Raw genomic sequence first — 11,570 nt, forward strand, 5'->3', positions numbered from 1 at the left:
TATGTCTTGTGGAACAATTGTAAAGAATCAGTGTATTTCCTCACGCAGGTTTTGTAAACAAGAGATCTTTAGCAACATTCCTGTGATTTCAAGTGACGTCAACTGGCATCACAGCCGTAACATGCCTTTGATAAGTCTGACGTCATAACAAATGGCCCACGTTATTGCAGGGGCGAAGTCAAACGTTATAAACATTCGGGGCTTAGTCCAACCCCCCAGCCTAAACCAAATAGAACCCTCGCTGAACATCCAACCTGGATGCTGTTGTCATGGAAACCAGAGAGCCGACAGCTGACAGAGACTGTGTTGGTGTTGGTGACACTGAGTGTTGTAGTGTGAGAATCAGGGTCTCGTTGTGCTGTGTGATGCAATTCGACACTGGGATTCATTTGCACACATAGGAAAGAGAATTATGGTCGAAAAACTGCCTACGGGTTCTCATCATATGGTTTGAGGCAAGTTGTGGCAGCGAGAGACGCTTCAGATCAGGTGTTACACACAGTGACAGGCGGCCTGGTCGTGTTCTGTCACCTTCCTGGTGACTATGGAGCTGTGCTGCAGTCCAGCAGTTTGAATCTGCACTTTAGCCCCGAAGTCACGAGTCACGCTTAGTGTTTGCATCCCTGATCTCTTTAACCAAAACTTTAATGCGTTTAATGTTTGATATCGGCACAACGAGGGTCAGATATTTTAACTAACGTTGGACTGAAGATTGTTGCTTTACAGTTTTTTTTTTTTTTTTACCTTATAGCTCTGTGTAGACTATAAAGCCAGTATTGTCTGGGCTTCTCCATCCAGAGTTTCATCCTAAATCTGTGCTTCGTTTGTCTTTTTCCCTTTTCACTTAAAGTTACTCTATGTATTTGTGTTTGGCGGAAGAACGCGATTCATAGTTTAAGACTGACGATTTACTGTTGAGCAACTCATACTAGAAGCAAAACACTTCAGTACTTGCATCAGTACTCGGTGTCAGCCAGTACTAATATATACGTAGTTGTACTCAAGACTGGGAAAAACTGATATGGGGACCTCCCTACTTAATACTGTACCCTCATACATAATCAGTGCAATATGTCACAAACGTCCCAAATGATGCCCTGGTCTGTAACGTGACACCTTTTATTGTGATATACAAAACACAACACGTTCATCAACAATTCAGTTCTTAATTGATAATCCAACATCTTGACGTCATAACTCATTTCACTCCAGCTGAAAGACGCTTCCTCGAGCTTCCACTGACGTGCTGCAGCCGGTGTTTCAGATTTGCTCGTCACCACGTTAGCAGGTGACCAACTTCCGCATACGTCGGCGGTCGCTCATAGTTACGGCAGCCGCTGAAACCCGGAAGACAACACATTTCAGCCGTCCTCTTCCATGTGTCCGCTGTCCATTGCATCACCAAAACGCTTGTATTGAATGGTGGTTTTGAGATTTGTATTTTTCCGAGTACATTTTACAATTAACATCCGGACGGAGTTCAGGTTGATTTTGAGGTTGAACTCCAGCGTTAATGACAAAATAAAACACTAGACAATATTCACATTTAAGGACTACAACAACTCAATGAATGAATGAATCAGCAGAGAATTACTCAGTAACACTTTTCATAATGAGATAACAATTTACGGTGTAAGTCACACACATCTACCAAACAATTGATGGTTCCTAATTTTCAAATGTGAGAGATTATGATGAGTATGTTACTGTCGTTGGCAAACTAATCGAAAGGGACAATAACACCATTAGCCGCAAGTAGGATTTCATTGAAATATTTCCATTTCCGTATTTCAATGTTATTATTTTAGGTGTACTTGGTGGGTAAGCAATGACACATATACACAATTAATCTTTATACATATTTTATTAAGATCTTTAAAAAAGGAACAAAATGTCTAAATTACATGTTTATCTGTTAACGTCATTAAAAGTTATGACTCAAGGCAGTTCAATGAATTTTGGAATAACTATTGGCAACATAAGTTGTTCTCTACATTGTAGAGTCCTAAACCACAGATTTTCCTCTTTTTTTTTTTAAAGAGCCAGTCTTTACAGTCTCTGTGGACCAAGAATCTGCTCAAGGTGTCAGCAGAAAGTCAACAAAGGGAACATGCTGGTATATGCCAAAACTCAGAACAGTCAACATTCAAAAATACTTAGCTGGTAATTTCTTAAATTAAGATGTTACATATATTTCCAGCTCCCCTTCCCAAAGACCACTTCTAGCTTCTCTTGCTGACAGTGACCCAGGTTTCATCCTTAGGCGTGGCCACCAGCTCAGATCTGACCTCCATGACCTGTCCCTTCAGCTGGTGAAGCTTCAGCTGCTGCACCAAGGTGCTGAGCAGGACAGTGGCTACAGTGTAGGCAAACCTGTGAGACACATGAATGTAATGAATGGAAAAGCCCTAAAACTGCATCTAATGCTATTAATTTCTTATTTTATTTATTTTTTTCACATCTATAATGGTCCCATGGTTTTATCAGTCTTCATTCAGAGTGAAATAATACAGATTAGGCTATTTTTGTGTTTTTTTAGTGTTCACCTGAGCTCTGGGCACGTTTGATTCCCTGAGAATCCCAGCAGACAGAAGCTCTTCCTGGCTGATTCCTCCTCAAACCGATCTGGGTCAAACCTGAGGGATGTCAGAGTGAACGCTGCATTAAAAAAAACCCAAAACTGGACAGCGATGGATATTTGAACTGGCCACCACTGGTTCCAGATGTTGCTGTCAAATCTAAATGTCACATGTACTGAGCATGAACCTGTATGGGGTGCTCCAGGTGTCCGAATCTTGCAGGACCACTCCTAAAGCATAGATCACCAAAGTCTGAAATTAAAAAAGGGACAAGGTGGTTATATATAATTTTCAATTTCTTTGAGCTCTAACCCCCAGAAAACTGTACAACTATTTAGTTTTGACACATAAATAAATCCCTTGATTAAAAAGGTTACATACCAACAAAAGCATACAACCTTTCCATTGCACTTATTCTATCTTTAATTTAATAAACAGACTCTTGGTAGTTCGACCCACATTTTGGCCAAAACCAACTGGGAACAACTAAATACAGATCTGTAATTTGCTTTACTCGTGGCTTTTCTACAAGAAATATAACAAAAAACAAACTGGAAAAAAAAAAAAAAAACATACAGCAGGAAACCAGATACCTCTTTGGGGATGACATGCTGATCGACTTTGCCCTCCACTTCCTGAAGCCGAGCCGCGACAGGGGTCAGCTTGGCAGTCCTCACTGTCTCGTTGAGGACCTGCTGGCAGTATCTGTCCTCGGACAGAAACGTGAGAAGATCAAACGTGTGGGTCTAAGAAGCTCGGATTTAAGGGTTTTTACATTTGTGGGCTCAGGCTAAAGCCAGGACTAAAGGTCTTACCTGAGCTGAGGTATCTTGTCAAAGGAAACTTTATCAGAGCCTAAAACATCCTGGAGCTCCTGGTACAACTTGTCCTGGACTTCCTCTGAGGTGGACAGGAAGTGAAGAGCCCAGGTACACACTGCCAAGTCCCAGAGTTTTACATTTAAGTTAAAGGGATTTGTAGACTAGACAACTGACACTGGATACGTACGGACATGCTGATTCCAACATGTCAGGTTTAAAAAAATTATTAAATATCAGTTTAAATTACTTATTGCTTTAAAAGTCCATAAAAAGAAAATGGTTATAACTTACAGTTGGCAGTGATGATGCAACCAGCCAAAGTAAAAACCATACAGTCCTCCATGATCTGAAAAAAAAAAAAAAAAATCATAATAGTAAAAAATATATAATAACTGCTACTTTTGTGGGACCCGTCAAAGTTTTGGGCTTTAAAGCGAAAGATCATCAGTATTCACCTGTCGCTCTGTGAGGCTGGACTGAAGCAGCGTGTCCACAAACACTGTCTGCTTCCCCTGAGCTTTTCTCTCCTTCGCCACTGACAACAGCATGGACTCCATCTCTGCCAGAGCTGAACAGAAGGCAACACAAACAGTGACCGTCAGCTGATTTCAGTTTCGTAAACATCAACACGAAGCAGCCTGGCAGAGTAAAAGATGCATCTTAAGGCTCCATCTTGCTTCCTAGAATCCAAAATAGACCCACTGACGAGTGTCTGTGGCAGATCATGCAATAAAAGTTCCAGAAAAAGTGGCTGTTCAGTGATTAGCGTGACAACACTGGCTAGTTATGTCCAGTCTTTGTTGTCCCACAAATAAAACCTGAGCCTCTGCAAATGTTTCCTCCTGCTTCTCCACTGCTGAAAAATAGAAGCAGCCCGACACTAGCGAAGCAAACCAGACTCACCCTTCTCATAATGTCCTTTTCTGCTGGGGCTCTTCTCCAAGGATCCGTCCAAGTAGCCCTTCCCGATCTCAGACCAGATCTGGTGCCATCAACATAAGTCAGAAGACAAAAAAACCCAAAACAAACAAAAACAAACAGCCCATTTCTGTACATTCCTGGTTTATTGGACACTTCTACACCCCAGGGAAAACACAAATACAGCCCACTTTGAGTATGTTAAGTAGTATAAAAGTAATTAATAACCAACATGCTTCAGATGTCCATTCTAATTTTGCTTAGGACTTATGTAGACACAGATACAAAAGAACATGTTTTAAGACCCACAGGAGTCTAGCCTACATAAATCCACTAGAAAGAGTCTTGCTGCGCTGTCACTATGGCTCCCTTGCTACAGACACATGATATCTGAGGCGTTTTATGTCTCACCGCGTCGTGGTTCTTGCGAAAGGAAATGACCTCTGTGTCGCCTCCGAAGCCCTCACCCAGAGCCAGCTGGGTGACGGTCTTCATGGACAATCCCAGCAGGTGGGCGCATAGTGGGATGTGCTGAGCGTCTGGGAAGGACTTCCACTTTCCCACCAGCTCCTCCACCACCTGGTTAGCAAAAGAATCACAGTTAAGTATCTTAGTTAATGCTTACTGCCTTCACACTGCATATGTCGATGTTCATGCAGAAAGGGTTTTGGCATTTCAAACCTTGAGCATAATAGGAAAGTTGTTTTTCAGAGTGTCATTGATGGCACTCTCGTACACCTTCTTCCTCCTCACAGTCTCGATAGCCCCACCTCCCATCCCTGACTGGTAGCCTAGCAACGACTTCAGCATCGTCTCAAAGGAGTCAGCTAAAAAGAGCCAAAGAAGAGTCATAGTTTGCATTGCGTGGAGCTTTAAAATGTACTGTAGCATTATTATTTTCCCATGTTGCTGCACTGACTGGTGTGGTTGGGGTTGATGTGTTGTCGTAGCTGGTTCACAGAGCCCAAGCTGACCACCGGACGCCTGCCGAACCAGAAAGACGCCACAGACCCGAAATCCTCATGCAGGCTGACGAGGAACTCGTGCAGACTGCCTTTGTTCACAATGTCCTGCAGGTTCCCATCTCTGAGAGAGCAAAAAAGTCAGGTTGTGCCATTTGCCACACACTGCTCTAGGTATGTGATGTGGCGCTTGATAATATTTTGACACAAGTTAAGTTTAACACAACTTAACATGTGATTAGTGCTGACAAAAGAGAGCACATTCATCAGCAAGTTAATTCATTTGAGTTTAATTTTAACTTGACTCATAGGGTGCCAAGTGTAAATTGCGTAAATACTTTTTTGCAAAATCCTTTCAGTGTATTAAAGTTAAAAGCTGCTGCAAAAAAGTAGAAATAAACATGACCACTTACTTCTCATCTGCAGGGTTTAGACCTGGGATGCCAGAGGCCCTTCTGGATGACTGAAGGATTTAAAGGATTTCAATTAATCCCGGTGAAGTGATAAGTGATTTGCTGTTTATATGATTTTATATATATCACACACACAAAGTTGATAGATCGGCTATGCTTTTTTTTACAGTCGTATTGACTCCCATTGAACTTATGTTGATTTTAACATTCATAGCTTAATGGCAACTACACCGATTCAAAATCACCAACTAAGGTCGTTTGATGAATTATTCGACCCTTGGGATATAATCGGCACAAAACAGGTCAACTTTGCAGCGCTTTATTTAAAAATGTAACGGTATTAGATAATCTTGACACATAGAGCCCTGCTGACTGCGAGTTCTTAAAGCTGTGCAAACCTGAACCAGATTCCTGACTGGTCCATTTAATCATAGCCGAAATTACAGAGCCACAGTAGGAATATTAGATGTTTACGAGTATCCATAAGGGAAAAAGCCTGAAATGAACACTACTTGAGGAGGAAACTGGGATAACAACAGCCTGCTACGTAGCCAACTTTAAGCTAACTTCAAACTTGCAGTGACTTACCGGGTACAAATAGAGAACAGCGCCGAGCAAAATGATGACAAACGTGACTGCAAAGATGGCAAAGTCCAGCATGACTGCTCGCTTTGAAGAGTGCAATTTCTGCAGAGTTTTACTTATGAATATCTGGAGAGTTCAAGCCAAACTGAGGACAGTCCCCGTTACCACGTCAACATGAGCTGCTGGGGGAGAGATGGCCGCTTCTCTGTGCTCGACTACACAGTCTAGGTAACAGGCAGGAGAACTAATCAAAATATCGATTCTTTTACTAGACAGTTCAGCCGCGTCAGAATGTTTTTATTGTTTACAGACCAATAACACACTAATTTATTTGGACTCTTGTGGTGTTTTAATTCAGACATTTTAACCGTTATTATTGCATTTTTGTGCATCCAAATAAACTGAACAACAAATATTGTCACTTAACCCATTAATCAGTTGACAAACTATTTCTCAAAGAAAGAAGCACTTCGGCGAATATGCTGGATAAAATCCTTTATTCAAAAACAGACGAGCGCATCCATTATTCAAAAATACAAAAATAATCTACAGTACAACACATTCACTGTCTGCTGCTAAAATTCAGTAAAAAAAAAGGTGCAAAATGACAACAAAGCTGTAGTGTCGAGCATAAGTAGTTATGGTTTTTCAGGCATTCATTTTCAATTTGTCCTCTCGATTTGGAGGCTCAATCTCAATGGCTCTGAGATAATCTGAGGAAAAACAAAAGCACACGTTTTTACTGTTTTTTTTGTTGTTGTTGCTGTTTTCAGGCCTTCATATGTGATTTTCCCCAAAATGGATCTTAGCGTAGTATTTTACACAGCGTATTCTCGCTTACCCTCAGTATAGTCTTTATTAGGTTGGGTGGAGATGAAGATCCAGGCCAGGCCCACCAGCAGCGCCACCACCAAGTTAACTGTCACCCATGGGTGGAGAATCTGGTGCTCCCTCCCTGGAGGCCTAATAAGGACCAAAGGTTTACTTCAGGTTTCATATCCAGGCTTTGTAACCTCACTGAAGCACAACACGACTTCGGTTCACTCACCATAATGTTGTGTTGACGGATGAGTAGAGGTTGATTCGATCACTGGTCATCTGCTGGCTCAAACATAGGACCAGCGCTGAGAAATACACTGTGGTGGCAGGTGAAACCAGATGAGAGGAAAATAAGCAACAAGTGTAAGTTGAACCCAACCAGACAAAAAACAAACAAGTTGTTACGCCTTTAACAACAGGGTGGACTCACAGAATGAGGCCAGAGCTACAGGGTCCAGTGTGATGAACTCCCGCAGAGCAATGGCACCTTTGGCCAGATTCAGTCTGAGAACACAGGATAGTTTTTACAGAATGATGTTAAGATCTTCCTCTACGTGTTTGCGTGCATTCTCTGCCGTGTTCTCTACCTGTCAAAGGTGGCCACGGTGCTGATGGCCAGCTGCATGTAGAGCAGAGACTGGGAGGGGTAAGCCAGCCTCTGGTACTGCTGCAGCAGGTTGGTCAATGTGGTGAGTTGCTGCCCAGCTAACATGTAGACCACCACCATGTTCCACACGGCGTAGCCGGCCAGGAAGCCGTGACAATACAGGCCGAACACCCTGAGCCAGAGAGAGGAGGGAGACATGTTGAGAGGAGAAACACACGCCCGGTTGAATCTTTAGCTTTGTAGAAAGGGACACTTTGTCGCACCTGAATCCTTCGTGCACCCTGATAGAAAGGTCTCTGGCGGTCCAGAGCATCTCCATGTGCTGGATGTCTGTCATGCTGTCCCCCTGGTCGCTGGCCTTCCGCCAGTCTGAGCGATCTGCTGCCTGGAAACGACCTGCACATAAACGCACACGTTGGGACGACCATTTAACGCCACTCAGGACAGGAGCCCGCAACTAGATCTTCTTCTTTGGTTACTCACTGTTCCCCTCTACAAAGACCTTCCTGACGGTCTGGCTCTGACCCAGCGGAGCTGCAAACAGGGCATGTTGAGAGAATGGAGGTGGGGTGTCTGTGATGATGTCATCCTCGTCTACGTCCAAATCATCAGGAAGTTGCGATTCAATGACTTTTGACTTTCTAAAGAGAGAAAATAGTTGGTGAATTAATTTATAATTTAAATACTTGCAACTTTTGCTGATGTTTCACTTTTTGTTGTTTCTTTGAATTTCTTACTTTTTCTTTCTGGGCTTTTTGACAACTTCTTCTGCAGCTGTGCTGTAATCTGCTGCATCTCCATTTGCCGCGTCGGCTCGGTCACCTTCGAAATCTGATACCCAGACACAGTCATGAATTTACACAACTTCACGTCATGATAAACAGGTGGGCTACCAACAGTGAAGTTTAAAACTAGTTACCAATCCACAGATCAGACAAAAAGTACATTTCACTTTCACAGAGCAGAGTTTTGAGAGTCTATGTTGTCTGACTTCACCTATAGTGGCGGCTTTCTTCTTCTTCTTCCTTCTCTGTGGGGGTGCTTCCGTTGGTTCCAGGTGAAGCTGCTCCACGATCTCAGATGGCCTCGGGCTGCTGAGAACTCCCATCTCCATCCCCTGATCTGAACAGGAAACGGCAGAAGAATTTGAGGGGTAAAACAGAAATGACTCCCTCACAGCAGTAGACCGCTGTGCTGTCTGCACTGATGCATTAGAATGTAGTTTTTTGTTGTAGTTTTTGAGATAGGGGTCAGGTACCCTTTGAATTTCAGGCCAATGAGAGAATTATTGGGAGACAATTAAGGATTGACAGGAGAAGGTTGTCAGTGCAAAGACATCGGACATGTTCGTGTATTATGTACCGTGCATGTCTTCAACTTCATTTGTCTCTTTTTTCACTCTTTTCTTCTTGTGTTTTGGGGTCGATGCATCTCCTGCACAAAATGAAAATTAAAAGCTTCAGCACGAATAAAATAAGTTTTCAACTTCACAAAATATAATTTTTTTTAAAATCCTGACTCACCATTTGGGTCGTGACTTCATGTGTCAGTGCGTATGAAGCGAAAGAGAACACAAAAACGTGTTGATTGTTTGACTCTGTGCTCTCGAAATAAGACATTATATCACAGTAACTGCTCTGTATAAACACATTTACTACCTTGGCATAGTGGGAAGTGTTCGCTGCCCTCGCTTCAGAGACAAAGAGAAACACAATTTAGTTCATTTTAAACTTTAGGTAGCTTCAAACCCAAGCAGATTCCATTTTAAAATATTTTTGTGCTTTTTCATTTTGCTCCTGCAGGGTTCACCAAGTTAAATCAAAAGCCATTTCAGATATTTTAAAGACCACATTCATTTCAAGTGCACAAATATTTATTAACATAATATTTACTTTTTTGCCAATACGTCCTACAGGCATCGATAATGAATCATTAAACACGACCTGATCCGACCGGCAGCAGAAAATGAATGAACAACAACAACAACAACGATTAACAATTAGAAGTTTGCATATGTTTTAACATAAAGTTAGACGTCAAAGGAAATGTACTGGTCTTTTCAAGCCAGTTTTGTGCTGAAGTTATAAGCAAAAACTAATGTCATTACATATTTAATACATTGTACAATTTTAGAAAATTTCAATGGCATCTAAGACTTGTTTTTCTAATTGAAGCCTTTTTAAAACCTGTCCTGTTTTATAGGCCGTTTTCTATAATATAATCTTAGTAATCTTTTAACATTTTGTAATATGCTTATTGGAATTAAACAAGGCAAAATCAGCAGCAAATTCTCTTAAGAATCACGTTGAAAAATGTAAACACCTGCTCTCACAAAATTGCCGATAACAATCAAGATCAGAATCAGAGAATAAAACTACTATATTTTAAATAAGCCTTTTAAAATCTCTACATCTTTATACAGTAAATTCAAATATGAAAGACAAGACAAAATCTTACCATTGTTTTTCTGGCTACTCAAAAATCTAGTAAGAGTTGAAGTGCATCCATACATAACATTCTGTCTGTTAAATCCACAGCTAAATCTGTGTTCACTGAGGATTAAGTCAGAGCGGAGGTCAAACCTTTTTCAGACTCTTAGAGCAGCGACAGGGTTTATGTTTCCATGAAGTAAGTGCATCTTTGTATCCTGCTTTAATCTGACGTGGTACATAAACACCAACATTGTGTAATGTGTTTATTGTCTCACTTTGACAACTTTGAAAGCTTTAATCCAGCAAATTTTCATCACATTTGAATTGTGATAACTTGCTACTCTTATGTTACAAATTAATAACTCAAATAAACTTAGTGTTGAAGACTTTTGCCCATTTCCGTTGAGTCGACTACACTTTTTGAATACTACAAAACCTGGTTAGTAAGTAATGTTCAGCATTTATTAAGTAAAAATACTGATTGTCGGCTTCATGTGCATCAAGAGTTCCTTGACTTCATATAATTATTAATGGTGTGGTGTTACATACTATTATCATACTAATCTGTGGTGGAGGAGGTAAGTAATCAGATCTCCTACTTAGGTAAAAGTATTATTACTACAGTGTAATTCAACTCTACTCAAGTGAAAGTCCTATATTGAAAACAGTTTTTCCATCAAAACATTGCTGAAGTACTTTGGTACATTCATGGGATGTTTTGGAAAAGGTGGATCAATTTTAATTACTTTACATAATAACAGGTGATCTAATTTATAACATTAGCTCATAATACTAAATATTATAACCTCATAAATTAAGTATGTGCATCTGCAATTTAATTAAAAGCTGTAGAGTACAAATGAATACACTGTGGCAGGAAGTAAGATATTTAAAAATAAAATAAATAAATACAATAAAAAGGTATGAGAATAATAGAACCACAGTATCTGCTGTCGAAGCAAAAACAGCCTAGAACACCTGGATTTGATTTACTCACCTGTGGAAGCGGCGGAAGCTCCCTGGGCCGTATTTTCTATAACGGAATAAAAACATGAAAGATTTACACATATAAAAGGAAAAAAAAAATAACACAGCTTTCACATTACGCTCAATTACATAAAACATGCAGTAAAAATATATTTAGCGTCAGTTAGCCGGCTAACAGTTCACGCGAGTGTAACGTTACCTTTATGTGAGAAAAGAGCACAAGTTAGCTAACGTTACCTTTGAGCCTCCCGCCTCCATATTTCCAAATATCTCCTGAAGTCACGTCTTTTGTTATGCGTCCATTTAAATAGGATATGAAATCCGTGAATATGAACGTTTAAACCGTTTAAGAACCAGAGGCAAGTTACTGGTTTGCGTTATTTACCCATCGCATAGCAGCAAGTCGTTACCCGGGCGTGTTCACGTGCGCGACTTCCTGGGTTTTCA

General features: G+C 40.9%; 2 protein-coding genes across 3 annotated transcripts; both read right to left on the reverse strand.

Moving 5' to 3' along the window:
• Positions 1 to 1,845: 1,845 nt before the first annotated feature.
• On the reverse strand, positions 1,846 to 6,495 carry cyp20a1 (cytochrome P450, family 20, subfamily A, polypeptide 1). The gene is made up of 13 exons (XM_067502078.1): positions 6,282 to 6,495; positions 5,694 to 5,743; positions 5,238 to 5,404; positions 5,000 to 5,145; positions 4,730 to 4,897; positions 4,304 to 4,382; positions 3,856 to 3,968; positions 3,692 to 3,746; positions 3,395 to 3,515; positions 3,173 to 3,284; positions 2,767 to 2,831; positions 2,547 to 2,636; positions 1,846 to 2,373 (listed from the first exon to the last, which is right to left on the reverse strand). The coding sequence occupies exons 1-13, from the start codon at positions 6,351 to 6,353 to the stop codon at positions 2,223 to 2,225; spliced, it is 1,389 nt and encodes a 462-aa protein (XP_067358179.1). The 5' UTR covers positions 6,354 to 6,495; the 3' UTR covers positions 1,846 to 2,222.
• A 263-nt stretch (positions 6,496 to 6,758) lies between these two features.
• LOC137125883 (transmembrane protein 237A-like) lies at positions 6,759 to 11,532 on the reverse strand. 2 transcript variants are annotated; one of them, XM_067502082.1, is made up of 15 exons: positions 11,361 to 11,532; positions 11,134 to 11,169; positions 9,597 to 9,647; positions 9,363 to 9,394; positions 9,228 to 9,241; positions 9,067 to 9,138; positions 8,701 to 8,826; positions 8,442 to 8,535; positions 8,188 to 8,345; positions 7,968 to 8,100; positions 7,685 to 7,876; positions 7,528 to 7,601; positions 7,327 to 7,414; positions 7,120 to 7,241; positions 6,759 to 6,991 (listed from the first exon to the last, which is right to left on the reverse strand). In XM_067502082.1, the coding sequence occupies exons 1-15, from the start codon at positions 11,379 to 11,381 to the stop codon at positions 6,927 to 6,929; spliced, it is 1,278 nt and encodes a 425-aa protein (XP_067358183.1). In that variant the 5' UTR covers positions 11,382 to 11,532; the 3' UTR covers positions 6,759 to 6,926. The 2 variants fall into 2 exon arrangements, with proteins under 2 accessions (XP_067358183.1, XP_067358184.1); XM_067502083.1 differs by lacking the exon at positions 9,597 to 9,647 and having other exon boundaries at positions 11,361 to 11,530.
• Positions 11,533 to 11,570: the final 38 nt, after the last annotated feature.

This window comes from Channa argus, chromosome 4 (genome assembly GCF_033026475.1).
Source record: "Channa argus isolate prfri chromosome 4, Channa argus male v1.0, whole genome shotgun sequence".
In the NCBI taxonomy this organism is placed as follows: Eukaryota; Metazoa; Chordata; class Actinopteri; order Anabantiformes; family Channidae; genus Channa; species Channa argus.

What these genes read in the sequence shown, in the direction of transcription:
- cyp20a1 (XM_067502078.1), bottom strand. Translation starts at nt 6,353, where the DNA reads ATGCTGGACTTTGCCATCTTTGCAGTCACGTTTGTCATCATTTTGCTC. An exon ending in GACAAGATACCTCAGCTCAG is followed by an intron (nt 3,285 to 3,394) that starts GTAAGACCTTTA and finishes GTCCGAGGACAG; the next exon opens with ATACTGCCAGCAGGTCCTCA. An exon ending in AGCATGTCATCCCCAAAGAG is followed by an intron (nt 2,832 to 3,172) that starts GTATCTGGTTTC and finishes TTTTAATTTCAG; the next exon opens with ACTTTGGTGATCTATGCTTT.
- LOC137125883 (XM_067502082.1), bottom strand. Translation starts at nt 11,381, where the DNA reads ATGGAGGCGGGAGGCTCAAAG. An exon ending in ACCGTGGCCACCTTTGACAG is followed by an intron (nt 7,602 to 7,684) that starts GTAGAGAACACG and finishes CTGTGTTCTCAG; the next exon opens with ACTGAATCTGGCCAAAGGTG. An exon ending in TCCGTCAACACAACATTATG is followed by an intron (nt 7,242 to 7,326) that starts GTGAGTGAACCG and finishes GGTCCTTATTAG; the next exon opens with GCCTCCAGGGAGGGAGCACC.